This window comes from Danio aesculapii, chromosome 24 (genome assembly GCF_903798145.1).
Source record: "Danio aesculapii chromosome 24, fDanAes4.1, whole genome shotgun sequence".
Classification (NCBI taxonomy): Eukaryota; Metazoa; Chordata; class Actinopteri; order Cypriniformes; family Danionidae; genus Danio; species Danio aesculapii.
The window spans coordinates 18,009,113-18,029,849 of NC_079458.1; the positions used below are offsets into that span (position 1 = coordinate 18,009,113).

General features: G+C 34.3%; 1 protein-coding gene across 3 annotated transcripts in view; it reads right to left on the bottom strand.

Moving 5' to 3' along the window:
- The window catches only part of mybl1 (v-myb avian myeloblastosis viral oncogene homolog-like 1), a 26,481-nt gene extending 15,499 nt beyond the window's left edge, over positions 1-10,982 (bottom strand). For 2 of the 3 annotated variants that reach the window (XM_056451112.1, XM_056451111.1), the window contains exons 1-7: positions 10,547-10,981; positions 6,655-6,754; positions 6,444-6,515; positions 4,342-4,434; positions 2,079-2,299; positions 1,794-1,980; positions 107-184 (exon numbers count right to left, since the gene is read on the bottom strand). In XM_056451112.1, the coding sequence (XP_056307087.1) occupies positions 107-184; positions 1,794-1,980; positions 2,079-2,299; positions 4,342-4,434; positions 6,444-6,515; positions 6,655-6,754; positions 10,547-10,569 (774 nt within the window). In that variant the 5' untranslated portion in view covers positions 10,570-10,981. Of the gene's footprint in view, positions 1-106; positions 185-1,793; positions 1,981-2,078; positions 2,300-4,341; positions 4,435-6,443; positions 6,516-6,654; positions 6,755-10,546 lie in introns of all 3 variants that reach the window. The other variant, XM_056451110.1, reaches the window with a different exon arrangement.
- Between the last annotated feature and the right edge of the window lie 9,755 nt (positions 10,983-20,737).

The window sequence follows — 20,737 nt, forward strand, 5'->3', positions numbered from 1 at the left end:
ATTCGTTTTTAATTTATAGAGATGAAGAACAGACTTCAGAAAGAAGAAAGTTCAGAGATACAGAGAAGATTGAAGCATGCTCTGAGAAATGTGTTATGGGACTTACCGAGATGAAGCTCGAGATCCGAACGTTGATGTTTTCCAAGCACTGGCCACTTTGTGATCTGTATGGATACCTGGGTGGCTGCCAAACGAACACGATAAAAAAGCTTTTAATGTTTACTGTACTAAATACTTCACATTTGCTACATTTATTATATTTTTTGTTAGGTTTGTCTATGCAGATAAGTTGAACATTTCACAAATTATCATAAAAAACTAAATAAAAAAATTCCCATCATCAGACATCACTCACAGTAATCGGCTATCATTATTGGTTGAGAAATATTGTGCATCTTTATTAAAATAAAAAAAAAATTATAAAAGTCACACTTAATAAGACAATTTAAAGTCCAATTCTAGCTATTAACGAACCATTAACTATGTCTTTTAGCTCAGTAAACTCCTAGTTTGGTGCTTATTAATAATTAGGGATAAAGTACATCCAGGAGGTTGTTATCACAGAATAAATCCCAACATGCTAATCGGCGGCACATTGCGAAGTACAGAAGTGTTGTATGATGCTGTCTTCACACCTGACGCAGAACGCTCAAATAAATCATGCTATTCACATTCACGTGATGGGCAGGGCTTCTGTCTGTTTAGTGACTCTAGTTTCTTTGCTAAATGGCTAACATGGGTTTTATTGAGAGAATAAAAAAAATGTATGTGCTTCAGGAAGACTAATAAACAGCATCGATTCGTTTGGCGCTGTGTCTGAGTCCACTAGATCCATTCAGAGGTGCACCCTGCTCTGTGAATTCATAAACTCCTCCAGAAACTATACCTGGATAATGGAAGCCGAGCCCAGTCTGATGAACTGTTGTCAGGTCTTGGCAAGAGCATTTTCTCTCGGGACACTAACAACAGGCGCTACGTCATAATCACGCCCCTATAAGAGAAAGCTCCTGATTGGTTAACGCGGCGTGAATGTTTGCTGAAGTTCAGATTTTCCAACTTGAGCGAAGCACCCGATGTCTATTCATGTCATTGCATTAACTTAACATGTAAATCACTCGCGCTTGATGCTTCATCCCCGTCTGGTGTGATAGCAGCGTAAGACTGAAGGGCTTTATTTTGCAAAAACAACCATCCTGGATGTACTTTATCTCATTTATTACAAGGCTACTTGCCACAAAACAAAAAAAATTACACACGTAACCTTGTTCTGAGCTGTTATAGTTTATTAATTCTTTATTTAAGCGCAAATCTGACAGAAACTAAAACAGCTGATGGAGTATTCACTAACCTGCACACTATTCAACCACAAGATGGCACCAAACAGTCACAACGCAAAGCTGACAGAAATGAAACCCATCGAATGATACTAACCGTATTATTGATACACAAGATGGCGTCAAACAGTCAAAAACCACAATGTGACAGACAAGCAGATACATATGAATGTAGAAGTATATGGATTTGATCGTATTCACTGATGGTCAAAGTGATTCGAAGTTGTCCGATGAGCCTGCATTATTTAGCGGTTGTTATCTGGAGATAACATACCTTGTAATGTTGTGACTGACCAATCAGAATGGAGTATTCCAGACAGCCGTGTAATAATGCAGAATATGTAATTTATAAGTCCTAATAAACAACCAATATCTTAATAGTCACTAGTTAATAGAATTAGAATTAATCCCTATACTAACTAAATATTGCTTTAGCTACATATGTAAATGTGTTATCACCTGTGATTGGCCGCTCAACATTAGCTGATTCTGGTCATGTGGATATTCCACAGTCGGGTTGGATTTGGGACGTTTCTTTTGGCCTGGATCGCTGTTGTAGCTCTTGTTGCCCTCCTGTAAGTAACCCTCATGCTCCACCTTCCTGCGCATGGTGGAGTTCCAATGGTTCTTAATGGAGTTGTCCGTTCTATAAGAGTGCAGTAAAGTAAAGTCAATCTCCAGCCTACATACAGTAAGCACACAGGCACCCTTCTATATTCAGCATAGATTTAGACTGATTTTTACCTTCCAGGTAGGAGCTTTGAGATCTCAGCCCAGCGGTTACCCAGACGTTTGTGTGCTTCATAGATAATGCGATCCTCTTCCTGAGTCCAGGAGGATTTCTTCACTTCTGGGTTGAGGTGATTGTGCCAGCGCTCTCTGCATTGTTTGCCTATGCGCCCTTGTAAGTGCTTAGCAATCACTGACCACCGTTTGGGTCCATATTTATGAACAAGCTCAATCACCTGTAGAGATGTTTAGAATAGACGCTCTGTCATCTAAAAATGTTTGATGTTGATACAAACATAAAAACGGAAATTTTTTAAATAAAAGAGGGCACACAGGGTCATTTCAAAAGAGTATTAACATCCACTTAACATGTATATCCCAAAACTATAGCTTGGTTTCCATGATTTTTGTTAATAAATTACTGCATGAGAAGCGGGTGATGGAAAAGCAAAATTTCTAATAAAAATCCCTTAGTTCACAAATACATTTTTACATTCACTTGAGGTGGTTTTGGATTTCATAAAAGAGTTATGGGAGATTGATACACATTTGCTGAATAAACTCTGACATAGCGAATACTGAAACCTAATCAGTACTCAAACCTAATTTCCATTATGCTTACCTTGTTTACTGTTTGTTACTAGGTTACCAATACTACAGTCAGCCGCTTTAACAACTTGATGGAAATTCACCTAATTTGCATTTGCCAGCTTTGAAAAGATTCTCTTCACCTAAGGATGGAAACCCCGATAATGACAACACCGCACTGAACTATATACAGAGTATATACTGTATAAACAGAAGCAAAATAGGGAAATAAATAAGACACAGGTGAGACTAATCAGAAGTCAAGGAAACTAAATGAAACTCTATCATCTGTATCGTGAAACTGACAAAGTTTGACACTAGGTTTATAGAATATTTTATAAAATATTATAGAATAACATTTTATAGGTTTTAAAAAATATTGTATTTGCTGAAAATTACAACCATAAAAATAGCTTACCAAACTCTGTCAGTAAAATTTAGTCTAGACCAAATAAAAACAGGTAAAGCTAATCTCTGAGCTAGCATATTATTGAAAGAACTTTGCTTTTGAATGTGCAGTATGTAAGTTTGACACCCAGTGGTTAAACTAGCTATTGCATTCCTGCATCAAAACAAATGCAAGTGCGGGTTGCCAGATTGATGACCAACAAGAGCGATTCTCACGATCGAGCCTAGAGGCTGATTTAAATCGTGTTCTATATAAAAGCAACGACACGTGATAGAAGGAATATTTTCCATATTAAAAGGAGTTTTTGTTCTAACCAACACCTCGAATTGATAAGCTTGCAGCTGAAGAACAGAAAAATTTGACAATGATCACATCATGTGCTTTATTCAGTGTTAAATGCTAACAATGCGAGTTTGAATGCCATTTTACATGACATTTATTGCCATATACTGAAAGCAGCAGCAGATAGTTTCACCTAAGCTCTTGAAAATAAAATAAACTGTTTGAAATTGAACTTTAGAACTGTGACTCCAAACCAACACATATCAGTGATCCACCATCTTCATTTATTAATGTTAAAGATGTTTGATATTTATTAATTAGATTATAAACCTTACCATTTCGTGAGTGAGTGCATATTCTGTGCTTCTGAATGGCTGTATTTTAATTTCTATCGTGTTGGGTCTAAAAACATTTAAAAGGTTTAACTATTTAAAATCTAATATATATAAAAATACTATCTTATTTAAATATAGTTATATTTTAATTGAACAAAGATGGTTTAAACGGATAACAAGTGACATACATATGTCATAGAGTCATATTATGTCAGTATATCATAGAGAATATCATAGAGAGTAATGCATTACATTTTAAAATATGTTAAATTAAAAAACAGTTATTACAAATTGCAATAACATCTTACTATATGTACTGATATTACTGAACTATTAATAAAAGATGTGCAGCTTTTTTTTTCAAAATGCTTTGGTAGTCTAGTATGCAAGTCTAGTTTTGCATTACTATTAAGAATCAAATAGTGCAGAAAGTGAACTGTAGTGTTCACAAAAGTTTAATTTTATTGTATAACGTTGTCATGCATATCTTAAATAGCGTGTGGTAAGAAAAAAGTTTTTAGTTGTTTGGAACTTAAGAAGAGGACAAATGCTGAATCAAGACTACAAGACCATCACACCCTTCCCAATCCTTGGCGTTTCACCATTTTTCCATCCATTCATCTCTGTCTTCCTCTGAGGACACTAAACACCCGGCTCATCTTACCCTCTGATCCTCCTCTTTTGTCCAGGGTCCTTTCACCAGCTCCGGGTTGAGCACCTTTTGCCAACGGTGCTGACATTGACCATCTGTCCTCGTCTGTCAAAGAGCAACAAAATCCCACATTAACACCTGCAGCAAGTACACAAATAACTATAATAACATCTTTACTAACACACAGGCCTGTCGATAATAATACAACCTAGATTTAACAATAGTTCTGCTGAAATTCTATCCAGTCTTTCCACTGAAACAGTTCAATCTAAAGTTAGAAATCTTGATATGTGACTTTTTTGGGATGTTTTTGCATAGCTACAGTTGAAGTCAGACTTATTACCCCTCCTGAATTAATAGCCCCCCTGTTTATCCCCCCCCCATTTCTGTTTAACAGATTTTTTCAGCACATTTCTAAACATAATAGTTTTAATAACTCATTTCTAATAACTGATTTATTTTATCTTTGCCATGATGACAGTAAATAATATTTTACTAGATATATTTCAAGACACTTCTTTACAGCTTAAAGTGACATTTAAAAGCTTAACTAGGTTAATTAGGTTAACAAAGCAGGTTAGTGTAATTAGGCAAGTCATTGTGTAATGATAGTTTATTCTGTAGACTATCGAAAAAATATATAGCTTAAAGGGGCTAATAATTTTGACCTTAAAATGGGTTTTAAAAATTAAAAACTGCTTTTATTCTAGCCGAAATAAAACAAATAAGACTTTCTCCAGAAGATAAAATATTATCAGACATACTGTGAAAATTTCCTTGCTCTGTTAAACATCATTTGGAAAATATTTTAAAAAGAAAAAAAAAATCTAAGGGGGTTTAATTGTTATGATTTCAACCGTGCATTTAAAAATAGTTTTTAATAGTAAATTTAGATGACATTAAAAAGAGTTGACTTTAATGAAATGTATTATTATTAAGTAAAATCACAGTGAACATTGCAACTGACATGCAAAATAATCTAAATCAAGCATACTTTTACACCAGCAAATTAAACTCTCTCAAATCTGTCATTGAATCAATAGTTCAAGATAAAAAAAGAGGATTCATCAGGTAAAGGATGATTCATTAGGCAACAAATGAAATCTTTGAGTGGGTGAATCAATTAATGATTCAAAGTGATTTATTGTTTTGTTAAATTATTTATTTAAGAGATTTGTAAAAAAAACAATTAATACAGTAAGGAAGCAAGTGAAGTCTTTAAGTGAGTCAATGAATCATTCAATCATTCATTAAAACCATGTTTAATTTAATAAACTGAATAAAAATTGTCATTGTTCAAGACATTCATTCAAAAAAGTTGATTCATCCAGTAAGTTATTAAATCATTCATTTAAAACTATTTTTATAGATGCATGTCAATTATTTATTCAAGAGATTAAATAAAAAAAAAAAAACAGATTCACCAAATAATGAATCAATTTTCCATACGAGTGAATCACCGATTCATTATTTCAAAGAGCTCTTAGGCTGCACGATATTGGAAGATGCAAACATTGTGATATTTTTAATCTGCAGTATATATTGCAATATAAATACAATTTTACCAGATGACTTGAATATCTATATTCAGAAAGAATTCATAATTTTAGGTTGATTGGAAGGATTCTGTAGGGGAGTGCATCTGCATAATATCTAATAAACAAATTAAAAGCATAGATAAATACAAGAAAGAAAAAGATGCAATTAAAACAAACAGTGTTTTGTTGTCTAACCATATTCAGATACAGTTATTGAATAATAAAAATAACAATTATTCAATTAAATTGATCATTAAAGTTACTAACAGTACAATTAACTATGTATGAATGCTTATGAAATCCTCCAGGCCTCAAAATCACATGCAAATGATAAACTATAATACAGACTTAACACTGCAATGATTGCGAATGATTACATTGCGATATCGAAGCTGAAACTATATATTGTGCAACCCTAGAGATAATAATTTGAAAGAACAGCTCTTAACAAGACTCAAGATAATGTACAGTATACAACAATAAATACCTTACATTTCATTAAGACTTGTTTTTTGAGATAAGAAAAAATGCTTTCAAAGCAATAACGTAGCATCAGAGACAATATATGTTACTCACTGGGAAATAATTGGCGATTAATTTCCAACCATCAGTTCCGTGTTGCTCAACAAGCTTCTTCAGCTTCTCATCCTGTGCATGAAAGAAAGATCGTGAGGTTTTCCATTTCAGACAGCAACACTAACAGCACTGTCACAATTCCCACCCCTTCCTGTTTCATCACAGAGCTTCCAAGCATAACCCCAACTAAACCTTACAAAGACAGGCATACCTCATCTCGGGACCATTTAATTTTGCACAGGGTCTTTTTAGAATTCTTGGGTTCTCTGCTGTCAGGGTCCGTAGAGTGATGATCTTCGTCTTCATCTTCACTGCAGCCATGAAACACAAACGTAGCACAGAAAAGAAATTATTTAACAAAAATAAATATAATCAGAAATCTTTACGCTCAAACTGTCTGATGCAAACAGTTAAACAGACAAGCATGATCGCTCATCTGTAAATACAAGATGCATACCGTTTAGAAAAGCAGGCGGCTCATTAAACAGGACATGCCTGAGAGTAATTAGTCTCCAAGCAGGCAATACAAGCCACAAAAGTGAATTCAAGCATTATTCCAGAGCATGCATTCAAGCATTATTCCTAGGCATGGGATGATAACCAGTTTTAAGGTATACCGCGGTTAAGAAAAGTCAAGGTTTTAATACCGTTACATTTCTGTTATACCGTTCCTAAGGTATTTGTATTTTTCTGTTTTTTTAATGGATATTTTATTGAGGTTTTTTAGGGCAGCAGTATCTCCAGCAGAAAAGAACCCTCCACATTAAATCAGCCCATGATTCAGGAAACATTTAAGAAACAAACCACTAAAGAAACAACATCAAAGCATGCTATAGACCTGAACATTGCAGTGACTTATTTTATATTCAAAGAAAAAAAAAAAGATATCTAAAGATGGCGTTCCAAGCCGGCAGCTAGCTCTCTACAACTCTCACATGGTTACCCACTGAACCTGAGCAGGGCTGCGCCAGGTCAGTACCTGGATGGGGGACCACATGGGAAAGCTAGGTTGCTGCCGGAAGTGGTGTTAGTGAGGCCAGCAGGGGGCTAAACCTGCAGTCTGTGTGGGTCCTAACGCCCCAGTATAGTGAAGGGGACTCTATACTGCTCAGTGAGCGCCATCTTTCGGATAATACGTGAAACCGAGGTCCTGACCCTCTGTGGTCGTTAAAAATCCAGGATGTCCTTCAAAAAAAGAGTAGGGATTTATTTAACCCCGGCATCCTGGCCATATTTGCCCAGTGGCCTCTGTCCATCATGGCCTCCTAACCATCCCCATATCATAATTGGCTTCATCACTCCGTCTCCTCTCCACCTATCAGCTGGTGTGTGGAGTGCAGTCTAGTCTAATATGGCTGCCGTCGTGTCATCCAGGTGGATGCTGCACACTGGTGCTGGATGAGGAGATTTCCCCCAATGTGAAAAGCGCTTTGAGTGTCTAGAAAAGCGCTATATAAATATAAGGAATTGTTATTAAATTGTAAAGAAATCACTGTTTTTGAAACTAATAAAGATAGTAGAAGGTAATGATTTATTTTAATTATTTAGCCTGACATGTCCCAAAATATTTTACATGTTAAAATAAAATATACCATGTTCAAAGGGGGAAAAGGTTGTTGTTTTTTACCCAGACATTTAAAAAGAACTTATTTTAGGGCAGTGATCACAATTCCGTCCTATCGTGAAACCATGATATTTTTATCCAAGGTTATCATACTGTCAGAATCTTATACTGGCCCATGTCTAATATATACACAAAATAAAATTGTCTGCAAAAGTGAATCAAAGTGACAATCGCTCTGCCAGAGACTTTAGTCTATGGGTATGCCTTGTTGCCTGTTAACATTTCACCAACACAGTGCGGTAAAGAGTATTTAATCAACACCAGCGGGTAGTAAATTCTCCCTGGGATACCAGAGCACAAACCTAATGGAAAATCATTTATCCAATGGCTAAAGGTGACTGCTTGCTGTAGAGCTAAAATATTTTCAAAAAGAGCAAGTCAAGGAAGTCTAATCATTAAAGAAATATGCCAGAGCACATTCTACCAGGATGCCTAAAGCTGTGTTAGGTGTATATTTAGGCCGAAGTCCAATTTTGACTAAAGTGGTACAAATATGGAAGTTCAAAATCCTTCTCTGCTTGTTTATCATTGAAACATTGGCTCTCAGTGTTACACGCCACCCAATGAAAGAAGCGTTTCATTTAAGAAACATGCTTGAATATGATCTCCACCCTTCAGGAAGGGTTGAGGTGATGAACAAGCCCATTTTACTTCATATTTGGAAGTGATCAGCGCTTGCATCATTCAGTCAGGAGGCAAGCAAAAATAATGATTGGCCACAGTGTGTGAGCGCAAACAGCGTCTGTACAAACTACAAATCTGTTCAGATAGATTAAGGCCTGCAGCAGTTTCTATTTATTATACACACACACATTTTCTAAAGACATACAATAGACAATGATTTTTTTCTTTTCTGTTTAAACAGAATCTTATATTCTCTGAAGTTAATACAACCCTACTCAGTAATTTTACATATTACTTGCACAAAAACACATAATTTAGTATGATTAATGAGCTGAAAAAATTGTACACCATGCGATAAGAAATTTTAGGTATTTAGGTGCATTTTCTCTTAACAACACATGAAAAACACGCATTCAAATGTTCATTTATCCATAAATAACATCATGGGCATGTTTGTATGGGCACAAAAAGAAAGCTTTACGTCACCTTCCTTTTATAAACATGTGTTTGGAAAATCTGACACAGTTTTATAAACCAGCTAGACGCCAGTAAGTGATTCTGTGCCAAGCATTAAGCACAACATGAATATCCTTACACTATTATTACTCTAATACAATTTAATATGTATGTTTTATACTTAATATATTCAATACCTCCACATATAAATTATGTGCTTTATTGTTTATTTTACAATATATTTTCACTATAAACTGCACTTTATTTTAAGGTGCCATTTTAATGTAACTATTTAGCTATTGAGTAATAATGATTAATTACATGTACTTACTATATGATTAGAGTTAGAATGAGGTTTAAATTTAGGGTTAGTTGCATAAAAATGTGCATAATAAACAAACTAATTTTTACATTTTACAGCTTTTCAGCGTATTATTAACAAAAGTTACATGTTAATTTCCAGCACCTTTAACATAGCAAACTCTTATTATACACTTTTCAGATTTTTAATGTGAAATTTAAGTGTTAAAGTACAACAAAAACACTATTTTTTAAAACGAGGAATAATCATCTTATAAAATATTGTTTATGTGCATCAGTAACCTATTTTTATAAATAATTGGTGATGGTATGGTGTTATTAATATGTAATGCCATATTAGGCAGCGGGGCACAATTAGTTTCATCTAATACCCCATAATCCTCTAAATCCGCAACAATTGCACCTTCCCTCACTTCTGTTCGGATATTACTCTCACTTGTAGACGAATTTAAACTTTTTTTATTCACTGGTGACTGATTTCGTTTACTTATCCAGTTACATTTACTACATTCAGTAAAATGTTAGCATGCTAGTCCACTCCAAATAGAAAACTCGGTAGAGCATGCTAACTGTTAGCATTTAGGCTAACAAAATAAAGTGATTCTAAACCTTTAAAACAAACAACATTTGATATGAATTAACATTCTGGAGGTAGTAGCAATAAGAAAAAATAAGTTATTTTAAAAGACTGAACCCGTTTTTAGGATCTCGATGAAATCTTGTTGGTCAGCAGGTGCAACGCGATGCGTCATTGAGATCGGACTGTCACACCATGTAAGTTAAACTATAATCATTTATAAACGTTTTAGATGATATTGTGGAACTTTATTCCTAATTATTGTTATTATGAACGTTGTGTTGGCATAGTAATTTATGTGGTGACACAAAATAACTAATATTTAAACCCAAAAGTTTCTTTAGAATACTAAAAACTCAAACAATCTCCCAATGTTTTGGGTTGAATTGGAGATCATCATACTATCTATACATTTCAACACAATTCACAAGATAACAAATCTGATCCTATTAAAATCTTTAATTAGCATTTTTCTTCAGTTTATAAGATCCATCATCTCACCTCCGGGACTTCATATTGGCCATGTCAAATGTCTCCAGATATTTACAAAGGAAAACGCCTTCAAAATATCCAATGTTGCAATCTTCTTGAAATCAGAACACACAGCTGACATTTATCCACACATGCCACTGACAGACATGTCTTTTTTTCCTCAAAAAAACCTTCAGATCCGTACAGTCACATTCCCGAGAGCCCCTTGTAATAAATATGAGACGCCACAAAATGTCCTTCCAAAATGGTTGTTATAAAACACTAAGAAGTATATTTCCAATGCGATCTCAAAACGGTGAAGATGGAAAATCCTTAAATATAGCAGTGTTATCCTTGCGCGCCTTGCTCACACACCCTCCCCTCTCCACTGTCACTATGTACTGTGTTTTCAGCGCGTGGATTTCTTCCACTCATTCTGTTTCATTTTTTGTCCATCCCGCCGAATCTCGCGCCCAGCCTTCTTCCGCAAGCGGGTTTGAATCTGCGCACGCGGCCTCGCTGCTGATTGGTGGACAAAAGTAGGCGGAGCAGCGTGCTCTTGTTGTTGAAATGCAACTGGTCTGTGACACTCTGACGTGTTTTTTATTTGCATGCTGCTCGTGTGTTACTTTGAGTTCACGTAGGTGTTCTGTTCATGTATTACCGATGACCTATTTGTATTTTAAGCATAACTGAAATATTGTTGTCGTAAAAATTCGCATTTTTAGCAGGTTTATATTATAACAGCAACATATTGTAACAGTGAAAATATTCTCACTGAACGTGACAGAGCATTCTTATTATGTAGGTCCATACTGCCCTCTTGTGGATCATTTGGTGTTAACCATGACTAGATGGATGAGCAGCTTATTCCAAAACAAAAAAATCTTTCAATTATAGGTGTTAATCATTAATTGTTTGGACAAAATTGTTAAGGCTAAATTAGAAGTAGTAAAACAAATATGAAACAAAATAGACTAGAAAAATGTCAAATGCAAGGTACAAAATATAAATTGCAGTATAATATAATATAATATAATATAATATAATATAATATAATATTTTTATAAGTATAGGGACAAACGTCTTTTATCCATATATAAACACATATTTTACTGGCATATATGTGTCTATGTGTGTGTGGTTGTGTATATACAGTTAGCCCCTTATTAGCCCCCCTGTTTATTTTTTCCCCAATTTCTGTTTAACGAAGAGAAGATTTGTTTAACACATTTCTAAACATAATAGTTTTAATAACTCATTTCTAATAACTGATTTATTTTATCTTTGCCATGATGACAGTAAATAATATTTTTCAAGACACTTCTATGCAGCTTAAAGTGACATTTAAAGGCTTAACTAGGTTAATTAGGTTAACTAGGCAGGTTAGGGTAATTATTATTATTATTATTATAATTAAAAATTAGGCAAGCTATTGTATAACAATGGTTTGTTCTGTAGACTATAAAAAAATAGCTTAAACGGGCTAGTAATTTTGACCTTAAAATGTTTTTTTTTAATTTAAAACTGCTTTATTCTAGCCAAAATAAAACAAAGAAGACTTTCTCCAGAAGAAAAAATATTATCAGATCATTTGGGAAACATGTTAAAAAGAAAAAAATTCAAAGGGGGGCTAATAATTCTGACTTCAACTGTATATATAATGCAAAAACTTTTAAGTGCTGTCTGAAATTTTCCTCTAAAATTAGCATTTTTCTCAGCCTCCAATGTTTATCTTCAGTTATTTCACTTTAAAGGCAATGAAAGTGACTAAGTGAAAAATTACTAAAACTCCTGAAAGGGGCCTGAGAAAAATGCAAATTTGAGATTTTTCTTCATATATATATGTATATATATATTAGATTCTCTTCATTTATATATATATATATATATATATATATATATATATATATATATATATATATATATATATATATATATATATATATATATATATATATATATATATATATATATATATATATGAGTAATTCCAGCAGTGCATTTTCTGTAAAAACTCGAAATTTAAATTCACATATGTTAACATTATGGCATCACAGTGGCGCAGTGGGTTGCACGATCGCCTCACAGCAAGAAGATCGCTGGTTCGAGCCTCGGCTGGGTCAGTTGGCATTTCTGTGTGGAGTTTCCATGTTCTCCCTGTGTTCAGGTGAATTGGGTAGGCTAAATTGTCCGTGTGTGAGTTAGAGTGTATGGATGTTTCCCAGTGATGGGTTGCAGCTGGAAGGGCATCTGCTGCATGAAACATATGCTAGATAAGTTGGCGTTTCATTCCGCTGTGGCCACCCCAGATTAATAAAGGGACTAAGCCGAAAAGAAAATGAATGAATGAGTGTTAACATTATATTGAAACATCTGTTTATATTTTCCAAAACGGCTGACCACAGTTATGGGATCAGAAAAATATCAATCTGTAAACATGTTTTATGTTTTAAATGAGGAAAATAGACATGTGTTATGGATGTGACCAAAAAAAATCTGTGAGTTTACAATGTACAACATACTTTGTAGAAATTCTGTAAATTAAATCAGAGTCAGAAAGAGCTTTATTGCCAGGTATGTTCACACATGCGAGGAATTTGTTTTCGTGACAGAGCTTCTACAGTGCAACAGAATAACAGAGGCAGGACAAAAACATGAAGCATTTTAAAAATAGAAGTAGTGAATGCAAATATACAAATTGACAAGTGTATGTACAGGTATATTTACAGCTGTTATGTGCAAATTGGCATGTAAAGTGTGTTGTTAAATAAATAAGTGTATATGTGTATAAAATATAGTGATGCTTGTTTCACAATAACTATCATAGGTGCTCATGAGATGGATTGTCTGAGGGAAAAAACTGTTTCTGTGTCGGGCTGTTCTGGTGCACAGTGCTCTGTATGGCATTAACCAGAAGGTAAAAGAGGCAGTGGGCTGGGTGTGAGGAGTCCAGAGTGGTTTTGGCAGCCCTTCTGCTCGCTCTGGATAAGTTTACTTCTTGGAGAGTAGGGAGGGTTAAATTGAACAACCCAAAGAAAATAATGCTAATCAAAGGGATAAGAGTTGGCTCTCTGTAGAATAAACATGACTGACTTTATTTTAGTTTACATTTTTGCATTTATGAGGAAAAAGCTTCATTATGGATGTGACATCTCTTCGTTGTGGGTGTGACAGATGTGAAATTGGCACTTGTGTGACTTTGGTAAATCAAATATAATTGTTGGAAAGCATTGACAGATATTTTTAAGGGTTTTTATTGTGCAGTAAAATACTGTTAAAATACTAGTAAAATACTGCTATTTTAGTGAAAACTTTCATGGCAAGGTTGATATTTGCATGGAATTGCTCATATATATACTGTATATTAACATGCATTTACTGCCATATATGTGTATGTATATATATATATATATATATATATATATATATATATATATATATATATATATATATATATATATATATATATATATATATATATATAATTTTCATGAATATATGAACATGTATTTTACGTGAATATAATATAATATAATATAATATAATATAATATAATATAATATAATATAACATAATATAATATAATATAATATAATATAATATAATAATATATAATAATATATAATATAATAATATATAATATAATATAATATAATATAATATAATATAATATAATATAATATAATATAATATAATATAATATAATATAATATAATATCGAACCCTGATTATGATATATAATGAGAGTGTTCGTGAGAGTATGCCGTATGCAACCGCCAATAAAACTCATGAAAAAAAAAAAAAGAAGAGAGTTCAGTTGTGCCGCCAGATAGCGCTGTTGTTTATGCTCCTTCACAACATTATTATTCCTCGTCTTGCTGCTTTCAGTCGCGTGACTGATTGTTTCGGAACTTCGAAACAAACATCAGCGTGTCTGTCTTTCTCTCACGGGCGGCTCATCGGGAACATGATGAATGTCGGAGAGGACAAACTCTTTCAGTTCAGCCGGGTCAACATTTAGCGTCCAGACACGCCGAGCTGGATTTTTGAATCGCTGGACTTCCTTTGCCTCCCGACACGTCACTGGAGTCAGTTGGATGGAAAGAGTGAAAAAATAAGGCAAGATGTGATTATGAGTTTACTGTCTTTGTATTATCTGCTTGCGAGCCACTCTTGAAGTACGTCGGCGGTTGTAATAAGTTTTTTTATGTGTAACAGGTCCTTTTCTCTGCGATAGTACACAATGTACATTACGTAATAAAATATTTATTAAAAACAAGCTAACCACATGGCAGAAATGCAAAGCTCCACAAACCGAGACAAATGTCTGCCAGTCAGAATTTAATCTTGAAGCTTTGGTTGGCATCAGTACAAAATACTGTATCCGTCTTAAAATGTCTTTAAATATGTTAAGATGACCTAAAATGTCCATGTTTACACCAGATGGCCGTCTGTATTTGGACAATTCTGTAATTTTGTATCCGTTTTTGCTATTAGGATCTGCAGAATGCACTGCAACAGTTGTGCTAATGTGTTTGGCTGTACTCTTAATATCACAAGAGTGTCCAAAAATGAGATCATTTAAAACAAAAGCATATAGTTAGATTGAATACAGACCTTTAATCAATTTTATTGTCAGTTTTTTTTTCTCAATATGTTCTATAGCCTTGTATTTTTAAAATAGCGAAAATAACAAGACCACTTTAAAATGTGTATACGGTAGGTTTTAAATACTGTATCAGTAAATAGTATCACCATTTATATATGGCAGAATTGAAACTTTAAATAAAATCAGTTCTGCATTTTGAAGTGAAGTGAGCCTTGTCAAGTATGCTTTTACCCATACTCAAAATTGGTCCTTTGCTTTTAACCCATTCAAGTCACATCCAAACACATTTTGTGAGTAGTGAGAGCACACACACATACAAGCACACACTGTGAGCATACACTCAAACAGTCTGCAAAATAAACATTAATATCAGTTAAAATAAAGTACATATTTATATATATATACACCTAACTCCTTATTTAATACTAAATTAGACAGAATTAATCAGCTTTTGTTCCTACACTATTTCATCAACAAAATACTTGAAGTAGAAATGTCATGCTGAATGGGAATTGAAACTATAAGTCCTGCGTGGGCTAGTCTGTGTCATTCAGTGCACTTGTGCAATAGCCATACACACACAGTGTTGACAATTAAAACGATGTGACCATCAAGTGAAATATTCACCAAGCCTTCTGTTAGAAATGTTTATTGGATGTTAAACTGTTTATTACAGAAACATTTGTGAGTGGTTTCTTTGACACGCATTATTTACATCTTATTTTAGGTGTATCATTTTAATAGTGTAGAATTACTCTTAGTGTGAAATGAAAGCAGAGGATTGCAGAGACAAACCTACGTGGATCCATATTTTATTGTGTGGCATGTCTGTGCAAGATTTACCTGTTCACTGTACTTTCTTTTCTCTGCTCAAACCTGTTTGACTGTTTGAGCTGCTCTAATAGCATAAGGTCGTGTTCAATAGCATGGCACTTCTAAAAGAATGATGACATAGAGTGTCTAGTTTCCTGAAATACAATAATGTTTATGCAGTATCTTTTATATTTTGTGTTTTTGTTTATAATATTTAGTTTTTCAAGCCATGAATGGAAAAAACTGCTTTTACATTCAGTTTCGAGTTTGCTTTTTTGGCACTGGAACAAACAATTAAATGAATGCATGCATGCCATTCTTCCTGGTTGCTGTTTTCAGTGTAAGAAAACATGCAGGTAAATCATTAGGGCTGTGGATTCATTTGCATATTTAAAGCGATACCACCTGTTACTGAGTGCCAATTAAATTTGAATTTATACAGGAGTCATGAAACTCAATTAATGTCTTTGAATAGTTGGCCACATTGAAAAATATGTTCCTTTAGGTTCACAGGAATGTAGACAAATACTGATCACAGTGATATGGTACACTGTCTGCCAGAGCTACGGTCTGTTATCTCATCTGCGCACAGTTAGTTTGTATTTCATGTCACGACACATGATAAAGAGAAAAACAGGAGGGTTTAGGATAATCTCACTATTAAAAAAAAAAAATACTGTATTACTCGTGAGTCAAAACAAAATAAACGTATAACAAATTTTGGCTGATGTATTTCATTGGTAATTGTTGATTTTTGGAAGTTTGACTAGTATACAAATAAAGTAGGCAAATAAATATAAATATTGATTTGACATTTCTTGCATAAATTTAATAAACAAACAAACCAAAATACCAAAACTAATTTTATTTAAAAAACTTAACTGCAGAAAACAAGAAAGCTGAAAAAAAAATATCTAGAAAATTTTCAATTTTGTTCTCTTTTGTCACTTAAAAAAAGCACTGTTTTCTGAATCTTTCCCCTCTAGCATTTTAAAGGGCACCTCTTTTACCCCTTTTTCAAGATGTAAGATAAGTCTTTTGTGTCTCCAGGATGTGTCTGTAAAGATTCAGCTCAAAACACCCATCAGATTATTTATTATTATCTTTCAGAATATTGGAATTTTCTGCTCTGAATACAATGTAGCTGTTTTTGTTGCTTGTACCTTTAATGCTAGTTCTCTGCCAACCATTTCCACGTGCCTGTCAGAGTGTGCCTCAATCTCCACCTCTGCTGCGTCAGATAAACAGCACTGTGACAGACATGAAGAAAGCAGATCTTGCGGAACGTTTGTGAGAAATACTACAGTAAGAACTTTCCCAATGATTACTTGATGTATTTGTTGTGGAGATAATTCAAGCCTTTTTGCAAAGATGAGTCACACACAATGTCGTTACAAAGTTCACACACACAGACACACACATCACGCGCATTTAACTTTGCACTGTTTTTACACTGCAAATGTAACAGGATACACGTTAATATCCACTGCTGTATGGATATCCGTTATGTTAATGTACAAAATAATCCTGATTTAACATCCACAAACTGGGATTGAATCTTCTTTTATAATTGTACTGACATGCGGTTGTGATGATGAATTACAGCAATTTTACCATCTTTAATTTACTTTATTACGCACATGCACTGTTAAAAACGTTTAAAACTTTAAAAACTCATTCTTGATCACATTTGATGATGATTGATGATCACAGAGAGTTGAACAGATCTTTCAATCCCAGTTGCCTTGCACACGTCCTGTTTATAGTGATTTCGCACGTCCTGTTTATATGATTATACGTGTTAGTTTGGTGGGCGGGGAAACCACACTCCTACGTCCCGTTGCGGTGGTTTCCAGGATATTGAATCTCATTCGTGGGCATCAGGGAGCCACTATGAATATGCGGGACACTCCCGGAGCTACCGAGACACTTGGTATGTCTGAATATGATGGTTGTTGTGCTGCTGACTAGGGATGCACGATACTGGAAAAAATTTATGTTGCAATATTATTTTTTCTTCTCTGCGATTATATATTGCAATATAATTTCACCAGATGCCTTAAATTTGCAAAGTCATTACTTAGGATAATTTGTTGGAGGGGAGTGAAATATATTTTTATGTATTTTATTTATATACATAAGTGAAGTTTATTTATAAACTAATTTCGAGAGGATCACGTGATTATAATTGAACATGGTTGGTTCTGCATTAACTATGTAAGAGCCATGGTTTCTCACTACAGTCATCTTAGATTTGAAGAATCCCCCCTTCCATCCCTACTCCTCCACCTTTCCCTCCATAGGGCGACACGGTGGCCTAGTGGTTGGAACTGTTGCCTCACAGCAAGAACGTCACCGGTTCTAGTCCTTTAACAGACTGGCTGTCGTTTCTGTGCGAAGTTTGCATGTTCTTCCCATGCTCGCGTAGGTTTTTCCCGGGTTCTCCGGTTTCCTCCCACATTCCAAAAACATGCACTACAAGTGAATTGATCAATCTAAATTTACCACTACAGTCAAATGCTCATGCAGCAGCATTTCCTTTCATAGCAATCATTTTAGTCATCAGCTCTTATCAAAAAGGGGGAGTTGTCGATATCTACCTGAGCTCAAAGCTCCCCTCTCGCCCTGCCAACAGGAGGGAGCCCAGGGCTCAAGGACCTTTTGAGCTCAGGGCTCTCTCCTAGGACAGCATGCCAAACTTGCTTATAATCAATCATCAGCTAAGTGTGAACTCTTGAAACTACAGTCATAAATAAAAACAAATGAGCAAATATTAAAGTGAAATAGACGGTGCTTTATGGTTTTCTTAGAGAGAGCAACAGTATCCAGGTACAGAAATTGAATAATCAAATGTAAAATAGTACTGTATAGTCTCCACCATATAAATAATTTAATAAAATTAATCTTTATAAAAACTTCTTTATGCACTACTAAAATGCTTAAAACTCTCTTCAAATGCTCACACAGTCACAGACCATAAAAACACATGCAGAAGCTAAGCTTTCACTCTATTACAGTTCAATTCTGCAGTGTCTCCACAAATCTTGTGTGTTTTGACCTGTGGTTTCTGGTCATCTATAATCCTAACTTAACATTGCATGTCTTGCGATTTGACTATTGCGGATGCACACACTACGATATCAATGCTCAAACTATATATTGTGCAGCCCTACTGCTGACCCTAATGGAGGTAAGTTGTATTGCCCGTAGTAAATGTGTGTACCTTGACCTGACACGGGAGAGAAAAGATAGTTGAACAAAGTCGTTTTTACAGGTTTTTTGTGCATAAACATGTTCTTGGAGCTTCATACAATCAAAGTTAAACCACTTAATTTGCACGGAACATTTAAAAAAAGATTTTGGTTCCTTTTTGGATTATAAATGTCTCAGTCCTAGGGTTGCTCAATATATCATTTTAGCATCAATACTGCTATGTGCGTATCAGCAATAGTCACATCACAAAGATATCCAATGTTTTATAGTTGACCAGGAGCTACAAAATTGTATTTAATTGCCGTATTTATATGGAATTTATATGATTTACGCAAAAAAAATCTCCTACTAAGAAATTTTGTCTTGTTTCTAGTCCAAACATCTACATTTCAAAGTGAAAACAAAATAATTTCACTTTTCCCACTGTCAGATCATTTAGCTTGTTTTAAGGAAAAACTCTTAATTTTCACTTTTTTCTGACAATGAAAACTAAGCCATATTTTTACTTGCTTAAATTCATTTATTTTTTGATATTTGGACTAGAAGCAAGACAAAACAAAGTAAGAAAGTAATTTTCAATGTATTTAATTTATTCAACTTCTGCACTTCAATACTGTTAGACTCCCCAGAATATTGTCAAATAGAGCTATTTGAACTATCTTGTGAAACTGCATTCATTTGCACATATTCATTGCACTATATTGCCCTGATTCACCTATTTGAACTGTTCATACCCACTGCACATGGACATTTGTAATTATATACACACCCACTGTACATATACATTTGTAATTATGTTTATCTATCTGCACACTTCTGATTATTAATAGCAATCTGTACATATATTCATTTATTGCAAATCTCTGTTCATAGCTACAACCTGTATATAATGTTCATAGTACATCCATCTGTAAATATCACCATAGTTTTTCTATAACTGCACTTTATAACTTATACCTGTATCCTGCACTTGCTGCTATTGCACTGATGGTTAGACCTAAACTGCATTTCGTTGCCTTGTATTTGTACATGTGGAATGACAATAAAGTTGAATCTAATCTAATCTAATTTTGCAATATTTATTGCAGAAAAAATATATCATAATATAAGACTTTTCCAATATCTTGCAGCCCTACTCAGGACACTTGCCAGAGAGCTTTTGGATTTCATCAATAATAACTTAATTTGTGTTTTGAAAATGGTTAAATCTCTCAGGGGATTGGAGTGGTATGCGGAAAAGTAATTAATAACTGAATTTTTTTTTTGTAATTTAACCCTTTAAAGTAGTTATCTGATGTGTGAGTCTGTGCGATATGTTACATCATGACTATTACACTAGTTCAGAGATGTCGAAAGTAGGGCCAGCGGGCAAAAGTTGGCCCATGGTAACCTTTGATTTGACCCGCAATCCAATCTGAGAAGAGAATGATGGGAAGGTTGGGGTGATAGAAGACAATGCACAAGGCAATGTAGCTTGACTCTTGTATTCAACATTGAACACCATTGTGTGACAAATGTGTTTATGTTTTTATATAAGAAGTCCACTATAAAATGTGAAAAAGTAAGTATAATTATTAATGCGA